Genomic DNA, 16283 nt, shown 5'->3' on the forward strand with positions numbered 1-16283 from the left:
AAACAGAAGCTTTAGGCAGTCTCTTCTCTCCTGGGTCCCATTTGTGAAGAGAAGTCTTTTAAACCTGTGACTCATTGGTGAAGCCTAGGTTACATATCTGCATTCCAGCTGCAAATGAGGCTGAGTATTGAAGTTCTGAAACCCAGGGAAGTGAGGCAATGTCCTAACCTGAGAATTTGACAAATTTATCCATGAAATAAATGGACCAGTATTTTTTGAACCTTTTCTCCTTCAAGTTCCAAAGTAAAACCAAAAGTACATCTATTTGAAACTAAAATTTTATGACACAATATTTTTACTTACTAGATGGGATACTTTGATAATTTCTAGTTGTTATATTGGATTCTATTAATGTTTTATATGCTGGTTGGGACCCACTAAATTATTTTCATTACCCATGAATGGATCTCGATCTGCATTTTAAAAAGTCTGTAATATAAATTGTTGGCAGCCATGAATATTGACATTTGTGTAAAGGTGAATAGAGAAGATGGTTCTGTGGGAGTAGAGATATTGCTTAATTAAAGGGGAATGATTTTTATAACAGTATATTGGTGATGGCCCAGATAGCTTAATTTCATTGATTCCTTCAGTCATTGCACAAACATTTATGAACTGAATACTACGTCCTGAGGATACTAAATTAAAGACATTGTTCAAGGCCTGAAAATATCTTGGGAAGAGGGCAAGAATTACTGCCAACTATTTAAGTGTGCAGTAGCTCTTAAGTCATATAGGGAATTCTGAAGTAGGGCTAGGGACATGTGTAGAGTGTGCTTCGTGAATTGTAAGGAAACCCCAGATACTGATTTTGCCCATAGGAATCAGGTAAAGGCCTCTTGAAGAGGAAACCCCAAGTTGAAGAATATTTGTGGAACAGTGTATGTAATGAATTACCATTGACAAAAAAAGAACAGATGAGAAGCCACTTTTTTGGTGTGGTGAAAAAATGAAAACGTTAGGAGGCAGGATCACAGGTGATAACCGGGTAGGTTGACAAAGCACAAGGAGAAACACTTTAGGTTATAAATTGCCAGTACTTGAGAAATAAAGCAGTAAGATTGTCAATGACCTGAAATCACAGTAAGTGCCCCAACAAAGAATTCACTGGGTAAGACAAAAACTTGGGCTTTTTTTTTTTCTTTTTGAGACGGAGCCTTGCTCTGTACCCCAGACCTGGAGTGCAGTGGCACGACCTTGGCTCACTGCAACCTCAGTCTCCCGAGTTCAAGCGATTCTCCTGCCTCAGCCTCCCGAGTAGCTGGGACTACAGGTGCGTGCCAGCACGTCTACGTCTAATTTTTGTATTTTTAGTAGAGACGGGGTTTTGCAGCGCTAGCCAGGCTGGTCTCGAACTCGCTGAGCTCAAGTGATCCACCCGCCTCGGCCTCCCAAAGTGCTGGAATTACAGATGGGATTACAGACATGAGCCACCGAGCCCAGCCAAACTTGACTTTTTTTTTTTTGAGACATGGTCTCTGTCGCCCAGGCAGGAGTGGAGTGGCACCATCTCAGCTCACTGAAATCTCCACCTTCCCTGCTCAAGCGATTCTCCTGCCTCAGCCCATTCAGATTAGCTGCGACGGCAGGCGTCCGCCACAACGCCGGGCTAACTTTCCTATTTAACATTTTTAGTAGGGACAGAGTTTCACCATTTTGGTTGCCCAGGCTAGTCTCGAACTCCTGAGCTCTGGTAATCCGCCCGCCGTGGTCTCCCAAGGTGCTATGATTGCAGGCCTGAGGCACCGCGCCGGGACATAAGTAGTGGATTAAGTTTACCAGTAACTGGTCTGTCCATAGCCGCCCTAAGATCATTCACATTCTATGGCTAATAAATAACACTAAGGCCGGGCACGGTGGCTCACGCCTGTAATGCCTGCACTTTGGGAGGCCAAGAAGGGCGGATAACCTGAGGTCGGCAGTTCGAGACCAGCATGACCAACAAAGAAAAACCCCGTCTGTACTAAAAATACAAAATTAGCCGGGCGTGGTGGCGCATACCTGTAATCCCAGTTACTCGGGAGGCTGAGGCAGGAGACTCTCTTAAAATCGGGAGGGGGTGGTTGCGGTGAGCCGAGATTGCGCCACTTCACTCCAGCCTGGACAAGATCAACTCCGTCTCAAGAAATAAACATGTAATGCTAGTGTAATTAAGTCCCATCCACCTAACATAGGAGTAAATTTTAGAAACCTGGGAATAAGACACATCACATACGTCAGAAAAGGCTGCTGGTATTCCTAAACCATTTCCATCCTTTTCCGTGGCTTGCGATCGAAATACCTCGTTTCTAGTATCGTTTCGCCTTCCCTTTGTCCTTAGCACATCCACCATCTTGGGAGGATCGCTAAAAACGGCTCGGTTTAACTCAGCTAGAATCCCGTTTACAAAACGAAACCCAAATCATCATCAGTTACAGCCCTTTGTGTGACGAAGGAGGTGGCCCTGTAAAAGGGCCTTTTATGGATGAGCTATTAAATAAAAATCTGGGGTGAGGCTCAGCCACCAAAGCCGTACAGAGTGCGACCCTGGCGCTTGAGCGCGTAGACCACATCCATGGCAGTGACTGTCTTACGCTTGGCGTGCTCCGTGTAGGTTACAGCGTCCCGGATCACATTCTCTAGAAACACCTTAAGAACACCGCGGGTCTCCTCGTAAATGAGGCCCGAGATGCGTTTCACGCCGCCGCGTCGGGCCAAGCGACGGATGGCGGGCTTGGTGATGCCCTGGATGTTATCACGCAGCACTTTGCGATGGCGCTTGGCGCCTCCCTTCCCTAAACCTTTACCACCTTTGCCCCTACCAGACATGATCGGAGACAAACAGCAAATTTTAACCTCCGCAACTTTGCTACTCACTGAAGCCTCTTATATATCAATTATGCGGACCTTTTTGAAGACTGAATTGGAGGGGCGGGAACGAAACCTCTGTCTCCGCCTTTTCCGTAACTTACTGGGCGTCCCCTACACTATTGCCTTGGGAAGGAAATGAGGCGGTGAGGGTAGGGGAAATGCAAGTTGATTTGACTCCTTCCTGTTTCCTTGTTTGGGTCTTGAGTGTAGATTTCTTTGTCCTCTAGTCCAGTGCCTGTGGGCTCTCGAAGAACTGATAATGTCTGTCTCCTAAAAGCCTTATTATTTGCAAAAAGGAGGCAGTAACGCTACACTTGTCTACCGAATGGATAGACAAGAGAATAAAATTATTATTTCTTTTGAAACAGTTTTGCTCTGTCGCCCAGGCTGGAGTGCAGTGGCGTGATCTTGGCTCACTGCAACCTCCGCCTCTCGGGTTCAAGCGATTCTTCTGCCTCAGCCCCTGCAGTTGCTGCGACTACAGGCGCGCCTCACCACGCCCTGCTAATTTTTGTATTTTTAGTAGAGATGGGGTTTCGCCATGTTGACCAGGCTGGTCTCCGAACTCCTGACCTCAGGTGATCCGCCCGCCTCGGCGGATTACTTTGTAATCCCAAAATTCTGGGATTACAGGCGCCTGGCTTTAATTTTTAAATGTGAAGATTTTTTAAAAATGTATTTTTACTATTTTTTTTTTTTTGATACGGGGTCTCACTGTGTTGCCCAGGCTGGAGTGCAGTGGTGCTATCTCGGCTCACTGCAACCTCCGCCTTCTGAGTTCAAGCGATTCTCATGCCTCAGCCTCACGAGTAGCTATGATTACAGGCACGCATTGCCACACCTGGGTGATTTTTGTATTTTCTTTTTTTTTTTTTTTTTTGAGACGGAGTCTCGCTCTGTCGCCCAGGCTGGAGTGCAGTGGCGCGACCTCGGCTCACTGCAAGCTCCGACTCCCGGGTTCACGCCATTCTCCTGCCTCAGCCTCCCGAGTAGCTGGGACTACAGGTGCCTGCCACCGCGCCCGGCTAATTTTTTGTATTTTTAGTAGAGACGGGGTTTCACCGTGTTAGCCAGGATGGTCTCGATCTCCTGACCTCGTGATCCGCCCGTCTCGGCCTCCCAAAGTGCTGCGATTACAGGCGTGAGCCACCGCGCCCGGCCGATTTTTGTATTTTCTTAGTATAGATGGGTTTTCGCCATGTTGGCGAGGGTGGTCTTGAACTCCTGACCTCGGGTGAACCACCCACCTCGGCCTCACAAAGTGCTGGGATTACCGGCGTGAGCCACCACGTCCGGCTATTTTTATTAATTCTTAAAATGTAGCAATACTTCTTAAATTTGGCCAATCATGAGACTTAGCGTTTGGCAGAGACATATACATTCACATCGTTTTTGGCATTCCTAATAAAGAAAGACCTCTAGTCAGGGAAACCAATATTTTTTTTTTTTTTTTTTTTGAGATGGAGTCTTGCTCTGTAGCCCAGGCTGGAGTACAGTGGCACAATCTTGGCTCACTGCAAGCTCTGCCTCCCGGGTTCAGGCCATTCTCCTGCCACAGCCTCCCGAGTAGCTGGGACTACAGGCGCCTGCCACCACGCCCGGCTCATTTTTTGTACTTTTAGTAGAAACGGGGTTTCACCGTGTTAGCCAGGATGGTCTCGATCTCCTGACCTCATGATCCACCCGCCTCGGCCTCCCAAAGTGCTAGGATTACAGGCGTGAGCCACCGCGCCCGGCGGGAAACCAATATTAATTGAAGTTTCATTCTTAGTTTTTCAGTGTATGATGCAATATCTGAGGTGTAAAGATAAGGAACCCCAGGCTTGAAGACATTATCCTCTAATAAATGGCATTGTATTGTTGGCTCAATTCTGGAGTCTCGTTACCTTGCTACCTACCACTGCTTTCGTGCCACTAAAGCATACATGGTAAATCATGGTGAATAAAGGTTTGTAAATTAACAAAAATAATACTAATAAATTCTGTGAAATACTGTCCTAATAAAAGATTCCAGAAGAAATGTTCTACACACAGATCATAGGGTGTGTAGTAGAAAAATTCAACATTAACTCTTACATTCTACTGCTTCACATTCATTGCCTCCTATATACTGCAGGGGTAACTTAAAAATCCCTTCTCTGCTGGTGCCTAAAAGCAGTGAAAAGATTATTCATTTTGTGGAGTTAAGAGTCTACTTAAATTTTGGCTTAGGTTCAGTTACCTGTAGGAATAGACACAAGGATCTCAAGTGCTCTCCTTTTTGTGGTAGGCACCAAACAAGCATCATTCATTCATTCAACAATTTAATGTCCACTACATGCCAAGAATGGTGTACAAATACCAGGTTTACAAAGATAATCACATTTATTCTCTTAAAGAACTCAAAAGTTTAGTAAAGGGAAAAGTACACTCAGGGTTAGGGGGCAGATATCAGAGCAGCATACTTCTACTTACTGCCAAGTATTTAAGGGTGGAACAGCCATATCCCAGCTTTACTGGCATCACTCTGAAGCTTGTTAGACATACAGAATTTCGGGCCCAACCCCAAATCAATGGAATTGATACTGCATTTTTAATGAGATCTCTAAGTGGGTGGTAGGTATGCTCTTCCAAGTTTGAGAATAATTGTTTTAAAGCTCTGCTGTCCTATATTAGCCACTAGCAACATGTGCTCATTTTTATTTAAATTAATTTAAATTAAAAATTAATTTGTACGCTTACTCTAGCCACATTAAGGTACTCAGTAGCCACATATGGGTAGTGGCTACCTATTGGACAGTGTTAATACAGAATATTTTTATCATCGCAGAAAGTTCTATTGGGCTGTATCTATGATAAGGGGGTTTCTTCTGAACAGCTTCTAATCCAGTCTAGAAGGGAGGAGGGAGTTTGGTGGATGCCTGAGACATGTAAAAAGAAAATTGTAAGTCTGAGTGTAGTGGTGGCCTTTTTAGGAAATAAAATTAATACAATACTGTTGAAGAGGAATTTCAAGGAGCCAGTGTCCTCAGGTAAGACTACCTCATAGACAGTTACAATCGATGTGATTTCTCATGGACCTTTGGAACACATTTGATTCTAACACAAATCTTTATTTTCTATAATAGTCTATATATGTTTTCGCCCCTTTTAATATTTATTCTACATAGTTTCTTTTTTTTTTTTTTGGAAATCTTTAAAATCTGAATTGTGTGATGCTTAAGCACAGTGTCACTGGACTGATCTATTGAATACTACCTACAACTCTCACAGTCATTTACTATGGTGATGGTGGGGATGGGGGAGTTAACACAAAATGAAGAGAACACTGGGCCTTAAGTTAGATAGCTATCACTTATCTAACTAGTTTTTCCTAGCTACTTTTTGCATCTATAAAATAAATGGTTCCAACCTCAGTGTAATGGGAAATCTACTGTTTTAGATTATATTCAGTTTTAGGATTCCAAAGCAACACAGAACTTTTTTTGAGGACTACCAAAGTAATAGGTGAAACTTTGCAGGACTTCAAGTTTACAGTCCATGGGGTGATCCAGCTTTCAGGAACCTTGTCCGTGCCACAATTACAGAGAAGATAAGTACCAGGTCCCAACTTATGTAGCCTAGCGCCTTTCCTCTTTGAACATCTGGCGAACTTTGTTGGTGAAACTGAGTCTCAGTTATTGCCCTCCAGAAAGGGCAGAGATTCGTTAGCCCAATGCCTTTTTACTTATTGAGATCCTAAGTAGCCATGGGAACCAGTCAGTGTTGCACAAGAACGAAATGGTGGCATCTGTTAATTGACTATATCAAACACGGTGAACAATTCCAACAATTATTCAACAACTATTAAGACTACAATAATGATCAAAATAATAAACAGTAAACAATCTGAATTTTAATTGTATCTTTACGTCTTGGCAATATACAGCTATGGTCCCAAAAAAGAAATACTTATGGTATGCTTATGACTATCACTGTTGAAAATGATATCCATAATGATGCACCGCCCCTGCCTCCAGAAACCTATAAAATGCTTCCCTACTGGAATTATGGGGTCCTACTAATCCAATTCTATAAGTTTAGCTTTTTTATAAACCAAATTTGTATTTCTGTGGTACATAACACGGTCTTAAGTCCCAGAGACTTGTTTCCCATACATGCAAGAGAGTAAATAATTACTTAAGACAAGCTTAGTAATTTTATTATTTTTTTTTTTGAGATGGAATTTCACTCTTGTTGCCCAGGCTGGAGTGCAATGGCACTATCTTGGCTCACTGCAACCTCCGCCTTCTGAGTTCAAGCGATTCTCCTACCTCAGCCTCCCAAGTAGCTGGGATTACAGGCGTGTGCCACCATGCCCGCCTAATTTCTGTATTTTTAGTATAGACAGGGTTTTACCATGTTGGTCAGGCTGGTCTTGAACTCCTGACTCAGGTGGTCTGCCCAGCATGGCCTCACAAAGTGCTGGGATTACAGGCGTGAGCCATTGTGCCCGGCCAGACAAGCTAAGTAATTTTTATGAAATTAGTTGAATGAGGAGAGATGACATCTTTAAAGTCGATTATTTTATCTGGGATTTATATGAAAAAATCCTCTAATCACTATTGAGTGTAGGCCAGAATAACTTGATTTTTTGAAATGATTATTTTTGTTAGAAGAAACATAACATCAAACTACTTCTCTTGTTTCTTTAACAAACATAGGAGTTCATTTCAGCATCTGATTATTTGATGGAGAATATCAATTTTGTGCTTCATTATCCAATAATAACCTAATTCCATCAGCTGTATTGCAAACTAACAGATAAGGAATACTGAAGTTACTTATGTTTGCTCTGAAATGTTTGTTCAGCTCCTTAGGTGGACGTATTCAACCAATTAATTTAGGGTGTGACAGCTTAGTTCATATTTTATGTGTAAAAAGCCAAGAAGAATGATGAAAATTTATTTTTTTTATTTTTATTTTTTGAGACGGAGTCTCGCTCTGTCGCCCAGGCTGGAGTGCAGTGGCGCAATCTCGGCTCACTGCAAGCTCCGCCTCCCAGGTTCACGCCATTCTCCTGCCTCAGCCTCTCCGAGTAGCTGGGACTACAGGCGCCCGCCACCACGCCCGGCTAATTTTTTTGTATTTTTAGTAGAGACGGGGTTTCACCGTGGTCTCGATCTCCTGATCTCGTGATCCGCCCGCCTCGGCCTCCCAAAGTGCTGGGATTACAAGCGTGAGCCACCGCGCCCGGCCGAAAATTTAGAGTGATTTAAATCAGATTTTTTTCTTTCTAACCCTCGATGCCCACACTTGCAATGTTGAAAATTTGTATTTTATTTTTTTAAAGTGACTTTTACCAGTTATTGAAACAGGTTGTACAGAGAGAGAGGAAGGGAAATTTGTATTATAAATATAATTTTAAAATATAAAAAATGTACAAAATTCTATGATGAATATTAGCAAAAAAGTGTCTTTCATTAAATTATTTATAAAGTGATGGGACATGAACATGTACACAAGCTCTCAATGCTCACAGTTGCCAAAATGATGTTGGCCTGCCATTCTATTATTTGTTGGTTCAGTTTTCTTTTTTGGAGATGTGGTAGTTGATCTTTAATGCCCATTCTAGGTCGGAAAAATCCATGATCCTAACTTTTAAGAGAAGGTTGGTAACTCTACTTAGGACTTTTTTTTTCTGTAAGAGGAATAATGTAGCCTCACCCTTATCTTTCTTTAAATGTTTAAACCACGGAAATATGGAGATCAAATCCAGCTTACACACTGGTAACTCAAATACTATTTTTTTTAAACTATCTTTTCTAAAATTATCACCCCTCTTGTACATAGAACTTTCTACCTCAGTGCCAATTCCTAGAGGTTGATGTAAACAGCTCGCCAGAGAGCCTGTGCTATTGTTCCTGCGAAAAAACCCAATTTCCCTGCACATTTGGATAAAAATGAGTTTATCTATATAAAGTTGAGACGATAAGAATTCACAGAACAATACCCCAGAAGAGAGATTTGCAAATGAAAGAGGGAGAAATAGTATTTTTAAGGAAAACCTGAAAGTTGTCTCGATTTGACCGAAGTTTGAAAGAGAGTTGGGGGAATAAGAAAAGTTTCAAGATGCCGGTTTTAAAACTATGCATAGAACAAAAGTCAGGAATGAAGCCCGAACTCTCTCGGATCAGTTTCCCCCAAATCTCTAATTATTTCATGCCCAGATTTCTTATATTTTTACTCTTTTTTAAGGGGCAACAAACACAGCAGCGCGGTACATACGAGGAGTCCTTTTCCAGCAGCGCCGCGCATGGAGCAAGGAACCAATCATCACTCAGCGTCTCTCTATATAAACCCTCAGCCTCCCTCGTAGAGGACACGCTGTTCTGACGGTTTCAGATTACTTTTGTCTTTTCTGGCAAGACGAAAACATGTCAGAGACTGCTCCAGTTGCTCCTACCACTCCTGCACCCGCAGAAAAAACACCTGTGAAGAAAAAGGCGAAGAAGACAGGCGCAGCTGCCGGGAAACGCAAGGCATCCGGACCCCCAGTGTCTGAGCTTATCACCAAGGCAGTCGCAGCTTCTAAAGAGCGCAGCGGCGTTTCTCTAGCCGCGCTTAAGAAAGCGCTTGCGGCTGCTGGTTACGATGTAGAAAAAAACAACAGTCGCATCAAGCTTGGCCTCAAGAGCTTGGTGAGCAAAGGTACCCTGGTGCAGACCAAAGGTACCGGTGCTTCTGGCTCTTTCAAACTCAACAAGAAAGCGGCTTCCGGGGAAGGCAAGCCCAAAGCCAAAAAGGCTGGCGCAACCAAGCCTAGGAAGCCTGCTGGGGCAACTAAGAAGCCCAAGAAAGTGACTGGCGCCGCTACCCCGAAGAAAAGCATCAAAAAGACGCCTAAGAAGGCAAAGAAGCCAGCAACCGCTGGTGGGACCAAGAAAGTGGCCAAGAGGGCGAAAAAGGTGAAAACACCCCAGCCAAAAAAAGCTGCCAAGAGTCCAGCTAAGGCCAAAGCCCCGAAGCCCAAGGCAGCCAAGCCTAAGTCGGGGAAGCCGAAGGTTACAAAGGCAAAGAAGGCAGCTCCGAAGAAAAAGTGAAACTGGCGGGACGTTCCGCTTTGCAAATTTAAACGGCTCTTTTCAGAGCCACCCACAGGTCTCCGTCAAAAGAGCTGAAGCCTTTTTTTTGGGAGGGTGGGGTGGAGAGGGGTGGCGGTGCTGCGGGGTTGTGCGGCCACGGTCTATCCCAGTCATGCCGGTTGGGGGGTCAGTAGCTCACAGCTCCCAGCATTCTGGGCGCAAGGATCTTCCTGCCTCAGTCTCAACCAGTCACGGGAGTAGCTAAGGCTACTTGAGCCGCCAGGTCCTACTTTTTCAAGTTCCCGCGGTGGTGTGATTGGCTGGCTGATTTCTCTTAAAAGCGCAGCACTTAAAAGCGGCCCTGAAAAAGTTTTATTACTGGCACAGGGATATGGTGTAAATGCTTTAGTTTACTTTAGCATTGAGGTGACGAGCACAGCCCGTCCTGGGTGTGAGCAGCACGTGGCATGCCCAAGGTTCCTGCGGCCCACGATCTTGTGCAGCTGGTCGTTGAGAATGGCCCAGCTGCACAACTGCAGGTGGCGCCAGATGTCTGTCTTTTCGCAGGCCTTTGATAATAAGCCTTAGCTCTGGGATATCGGCCCTCGGGTACTGTATTTGGAAATAGGCAGTGTGGGGGCTGCACTGCCTGACGAGGTGGCTCGCCTGTAATCCCAGCATTTTGGGAGGCCGAGGCGGGCGCATCACGAGGTCAGGAGTTCGAGGCTAGCCTGAAGAACATGGTGAAGCCCCATCTCTACTAAATAAAATACAAAATTAGCCGCGCGCCTGCAATTCCAGCTACTTGGCTGAGGCAGAAGAATCGCTTGAACCCGGGAGGCGGAAGTTGCAAGCCGAGATCGCGCCACTGCACTCCAGCTTGGGCGATAGAGCGAGACTCCGTCTCAAAATAAAAAGTGTGGCCATTGTCATTTTCTGTCAGTGGCCAGCGTCTCCAGGACTTGTTTTCCCAGGGGATCTCTTGCTTGTTCATTTATTTCTGCCTACTTTTAACCTCCTAGCACTGCCGCCAAGTAACACTAGCGTGCTGGCCCAACCCGCTGGGAGTAGCTGTCTTTGCGGAGGACGCGGTGTATTCGCCCTACTGGCAACTGTAGGCCCGCGTGGCAAAGCAGGTCTTGTTTTTGGCGCGAGTTTGGTCTTGCTTCCCGCGTCCAAGTAACGTTAGAAAAAAATGCAATTCTAGTATTATGCCAATCGGAGGGATAGTTCATAGTCTCTGGCTCAGTTTTGTAAAACTTGCTTTTTCTGTTGGTTTGCAGAGCCTGCTGAATTAACCAATCAGAACGTATTCTTAGTTTTTTATTTGCGTGGTTTTTCCGAGAGAAAATTTTTCACCAATCAGGTTGCGATATTAAAAGTTGTGTATACTGGGACGTAGTCGAAAAGCCTGTTTTTTTTCCACCTCCCGCTCAGATGGAATTCTCCAAATGGAATTCTCTTTTTGGAGACTACTCACCTTGTCATTCTGCGTCAGTCTGTACAAGTATTGCTACCACCCTGATGCTGAGAGATAGCAAAAAGTATGAAAGGAACCTCTGTCAGCTTATAATCTACTTCCTTTCCCAAATTGCTTTCTCACAGATTGAGCTGAATCAGGGAGCTATAGTTAGCTATCCAATACATATTTGGTGATTAGATAAGAAATAGAGAGGGAAAAATAAATGAAAAAACTTGGAGAAGGGAGGAAGAAGCCTGAAATTGGGGTTACCAGGACCAAGAAATGGGCTATAGGAAGTTGGGCTGACTTGGATGTACTACTGTTTCCATTGTATTTGGGAGGCTGAGGTTATTTTTTGTTTGTTTTGTTTTTGATTTTAGAAAAACCCACTTAATAGTACGGAGAAATCGCGACAAAATCTGATTTCTACAGATGTTTATGGGACTCTAGATGGGAAAAAATTACATTTTCACAAATCCTAAATGCAATTTGCTTATTTCGTGAGTACAGGCAGCTAATCACTGGATTTCACATCAACGATAATCATAGATATTTTTATATCACTTTGTACTTATTACAGGTGTCTTGAAATAGTTTACACTAATTGTGAACCTTTGAAGCCAACATTATACTTGCTGCTAGATCTTATTATTTGATGTGTAACTAAAGCACATATACAGACTTTAAGAAAAAAAAATTTAGTGTCACTACCTTTCTTACCCTGTATAAGTATTTTTTAAAAACATGGTTTTGAGAAGGCATCTATAGATTTCCAGAGTCTCCAGAATACATAGCACAAAACAAGTCATGAACTCTTGAACAAGTTTGCAGTGGGACCAAATACCATAAATCCCTCATGATTATAATACCTCTTAATCTTCTTTGTTTACATTCTGCTTATTAGTTAATATTTTATTATATTTTACATTATTATTTGCCTCCCTCCCCACAAAGAAAAGGATGTAGCCTGTGATATCTTTCTAGTTATAAGCAGGAGTTTAATTTTTTGGGAACCACGGCTACATCACACAATTTCTTCTTTGTAGAGAAAGCCAAAATACCTCCCTGTATGAGAGTGGCTTGATTGAGAAGGGGATCTGAATAAATGGGAAGATTTGAAATATTTATTCAAAATAATCTTTTTGAAAATGAGTGAAAAGTACAGGTATGTAGGGGTGAGCAAAACTTCACCCTCCGAAAGTTCACTGAAAATCAATGGAAAAAAAGCACATTAATAGAAAAGTCAAAATTCATCATAGGTTTATGTGACATGGGAACCTTCACAATGAAGGCCCAGGGGTACAGGGGAAACTGTCCATTTTTATGCTCAGTTTCAACAAAGTACCAACTGCCATGTAGAACTGTGATTGGATAAAAAGGGTGTCATCTAACGCTAATAGACTGGGGAAACATAGCAAGGCCTCTGTGTCTAGACTCTTTTGGCCTCTGGCAAGATTCTTTCCTTCTGGGTATTCCTTCCTCATTCTAGAGGACCCTCTCTGGAATGAGGGAGGGTCTTATGACCTACAGCCAAACAACGTAAGACATATACTTTCTTATGGCTAGCTTTTACACAGAAAGGAGGGGGGGAAGTTACAGTAAGATTTTTAGGTTTTATGGCTGGCTTTGAAGAAAAAGGGGTTCTAGTTTCAGTAACCACCTTGGGGAAGAGGGATTCTAGTGATTATGTGTAGCCTAAACGGAGGATGAGAGGCCAAAGGATAGCAGGAGGTCACTTCTGCTTCTAAGGCCTTTGTTTTGGGGTATTATTTTCCAATTCCCAATGGGGAGAAGAGATCTGGGAGGTCTTTAGTACCCAGAATGACAAGATTTAGGCTTTTGATGAAAAGTGATAAGGAATAAAAGAATTAGGTGGGGAATGTGGCATTCCGCAAGAGCAGTCCAAATGAGTATAACATACCTCTAGTTTCTTACTGTTACAAAGCACTTACTTAACTGCCTCACCTGGGCGGTTACAATGCATTTATATCAGGTATAGCTAAAATGCTTGATTTACTGTTAAGAAACTTGGAGCTTAGAAAGGTTAAATGGCAAGAAATGACCATTTGCTGTCAGTAAATGGTGGACCTAGGTCTCAAACAAGTTTCTTGATTCCTAGAATCATTCTTATGCTGCTTCAATTCTGTTACATCAACTGGAAAAGGAGTGGTATTTTCCAGTTCCTTTTTAGGCTCATTAAGAAATAAGCAGAATTTATGTATTTCTGTTTCCGGCCCCTTGTGAAGTATCCATTTCACAATGTGTTTGGAATGCAAGAGAAGCAATTAAATGTGATGATTCAATCAATGATCTTCCAGAGTTGCTCTGATTTATATAAATTCATATTCATATTCATTTGCCACAGAGGACATGCACTTGTTTTCAAGGAAATCTGAACTTGTTTAAATCTTTCTCCATATTTTAAAATTTTGGTAGCAGTTATAATGAATATCTTGAGATTGGTAAAGAAAACTAACAGTGTCTTAGCATGGAAGTTGTGAAGGGCATTTTCATATTATCTTAGCTGTTGGAGAGTACTTATGTGTATGGCATAGGTCTGACACAAAAGTAATTTTTAGGATCAACCTGAAGTCACTACTTTAACTGGAGGAAGCAGATTTTCATGGTATTGTGGGGAGGCCTCAATCATCCCTGTTACACAGTCACTAAATCAGGTTGATTTTTAAAGAATCCTCAATAATTCTGACATATTCTCCCGTCTACATTATCTCATAGCTGGATTATTCCAATGCTTACTATTTCCCTAATTTCTCTAGCCTCCAATTTCTAAATTCTTAACTATTTATTTATTTATTTATTTATTATTTTTTGAGACAGAGTCTTGCTCTGTCGCCCAGGCTGGAGTGCAGTGGCTCAATCTCAGCTTACTGCAGCCTCTGCCTTCTGGGTTCCAGTGATTCTCTTGCCTCAGTCTCCCAGGTAGCTGGGATTACAGTCACACGCTACCATACCTGGCTAATTTGTTTTTGTATTTTTAGTAGAGAGGGGGTTTCACCATGTTGTTCAGGCTGGTCTCAAACTCCTGACCTCAGGTGATTTGTCCACCTTGGCCTCTCAAAGTGCTAGGATTACAGGTGTCAGCCACCACGCCCGGCCCATTTTCAAAAACAAAAACCAAATATGCCTTATGAAAAAGGTCACTGGCTTCTCATAGGTTCAAGGGAAAGCCCTGTAGCGTCTTAGCCCCTTTTCATAATACTGTCTACTGGCACTCACAGACACTAATAACAGCGTAGCCTTTCTATTTCTTCTTCTTCTTTACTATTATTATTATTATTTTTTACAACTTTGTTCAGGAATAATTCCCTGTGAGAATCTTTCTAATACTTCCAATTCCTTCTGAAATTACATCTCCATGCAAAAGTCCCTCTAATTCAAAACGTAAACTTATCTCTGAAAATGTGCTTTCATGACATTTAATAGTTGAGAACAATTATTATCAATAGAAAATTTTTAATGCATCTATTATTTTCTCCCATCAACTAAACTGAACTCTAGAGCATTTGTCTTATTTTCCACTACTCTAGGGGCACGTGTGTGTGTGTGTGTCTGAATTAAAAAATTCCATCAATTGGGTTACATTATTGTCAGATACTCATCAAATTCAGTGGTTTCATTTTCTGTTTTCCTGGGTGGGAAAACAAGAGTAACAAATTTCTCTGCCCCTTTCATGACCCTTGTTTCAATGGCCTGATTTACAGACTACCTTATCTTCGGAAGTATACCATTTTATATATATACAATTTTTAGTGGGGGCAACTACAAAACAAAAACAAAGAAAAAAAATTTCACCTTTGCCTTGCAAATTCCAAAATGTTACATATCAATATTTAGTGTTGGCAGGTCGAGTAGGGAGAGTATGGAGAAATAATAAAATGGGATTTCTGAATTGTCTTCAGTTTTAGCTATTATCTTTATAATATGAAGAAACGACTGGTTATTCAGATATTACATAGTTGTTTTATTTTAATTATAAGTACTTGCAGGCAACTATGTAACTGTGAAATGGATATATACTATATAGTGTGCCAACAAGTACATAGAAAATATGATCTTACACATGAGTCAGATTTGAGATCTTCCCCAAATAAAATCACAATTTATTTTAAAGACATCTGGTAATATTTACTACTATCTCAGTGTATGCCTTTGAAAAAAGTTGCCTGGGTATATGTGGTTAAATCAAGGCTATTATATGAATAGTATGCAGAAAGGCTAAAATTTGTCAGTGTTAATGTCATATTTTACTGTATGTCCATCAGTTACATTTCTGTGCAATTTGCAGTACTAATTATAGTGTAATAGAACTTCACAATCATATAAGACCCTGTAAAGTTCATTTTATTATTATTGTTATTGTTATTTGAGATGGAGTCTCTCCCTGTCACCCAGGCTGCAGTGCAGTGGTGCAATCTCAGCTCACTGCAACCTCTGCCTCCTAGGTTCAAAGATTCCTCTGCCTCAGCCTCCTGAGTAGCTGGGATTACAGGTGTCCGCCACCACACCCAGCTAATTTTTGTATTTTTAGTAGAGATGGTGTTTCACCATGTTGGCCAGGCTGGTATTATTATTTTTTTAAGATGGAATGTTGCTTTGTCACCCAGCCTAGAGTGGCGTGGCGTAGTCTCAGTTCACTGCAGCCTCTGCCTCCTAGGTTTAAGTGATTCTCCTCGCCTCAGCCTCCCAAGTAGCTGGGATTACAGTCATGTGCCACCACACCTGGCTAATTTTTGTATTTTTTTTAGTAGAGATGGGGTATAGCCATGTTGGCCAAGCTGGTCTTGAACTCCTGACCTTAGGTGATCCGCCTGCCTTGGCCTCCCAAAGTGCTGGGATTACAGGCATGAGCCACACTGCCTGGCCTAAGACCCTGTAAATTTTAAAACATCCATTTATTTTATTGTATG

At 42.3% G+C, this 16283-nt stretch overlaps 3 protein-coding genes across 3 annotated transcripts in view; 2 read left to right on the forward strand and 1 right to left on the reverse strand.

Moving 5' to 3' along the window:
• LOC129473357 (uncharacterized) overlaps positions 1-16283 on the forward strand; it is a 64812-nt gene that overhangs the window by 4072 nt on the left and 44457 nt on the right. The gene's annotated exons all lie outside the window — the stretch shown is intronic.
• LOC129473356 (histone H3.1) overlaps positions 2438-16283 on the reverse strand; it is a 36935-nt gene continuing 23089 nt past the window's right edge. Inside the window, exon 4 of the mRNA XM_063632756.1 lies at positions 2438-2835. Within this exon, the coding sequence (XP_063488826.1) occupies positions 2497-2835 (339 nt within the window). The 3' untranslated portion in view covers positions 2438-2496. The remainder of the gene's footprint in view (positions 2836-16283) is intronic.
• H1-3 (H1.3 linker histone, cluster member) lies at positions 7968-11290 on the forward strand. Its single transcript, XM_063632782.1, has one exon. It carries the CDS (start codon positions 9246-9248, stop codon positions 9909-9911), a length of 666 nt encoding a protein of 221 aa, XP_063488852.1. The 5' UTR covers positions 7968-9245; the 3' UTR covers positions 9912-11290.

This window comes from Symphalangus syndactylus, chromosome 23, assembly GCF_028878055.3.
Source record: "Symphalangus syndactylus isolate Jambi chromosome 23, NHGRI_mSymSyn1-v2.1_pri, whole genome shotgun sequence".
Taxonomy (NCBI): domain Eukaryota; kingdom Metazoa; phylum Chordata; class Mammalia; order Primates; family Hylobatidae; genus Symphalangus; species Symphalangus syndactylus.

Bases quoted from the DNA above. Each gene is read 5' to 3' on its own strand.
- H1-3 (XM_063632782.1), top strand. From the start codon at position 9,246: ATGTCAGAGACTGCTCCAGTTGCTCCTACCACTCCTGCACCCGCAGAA.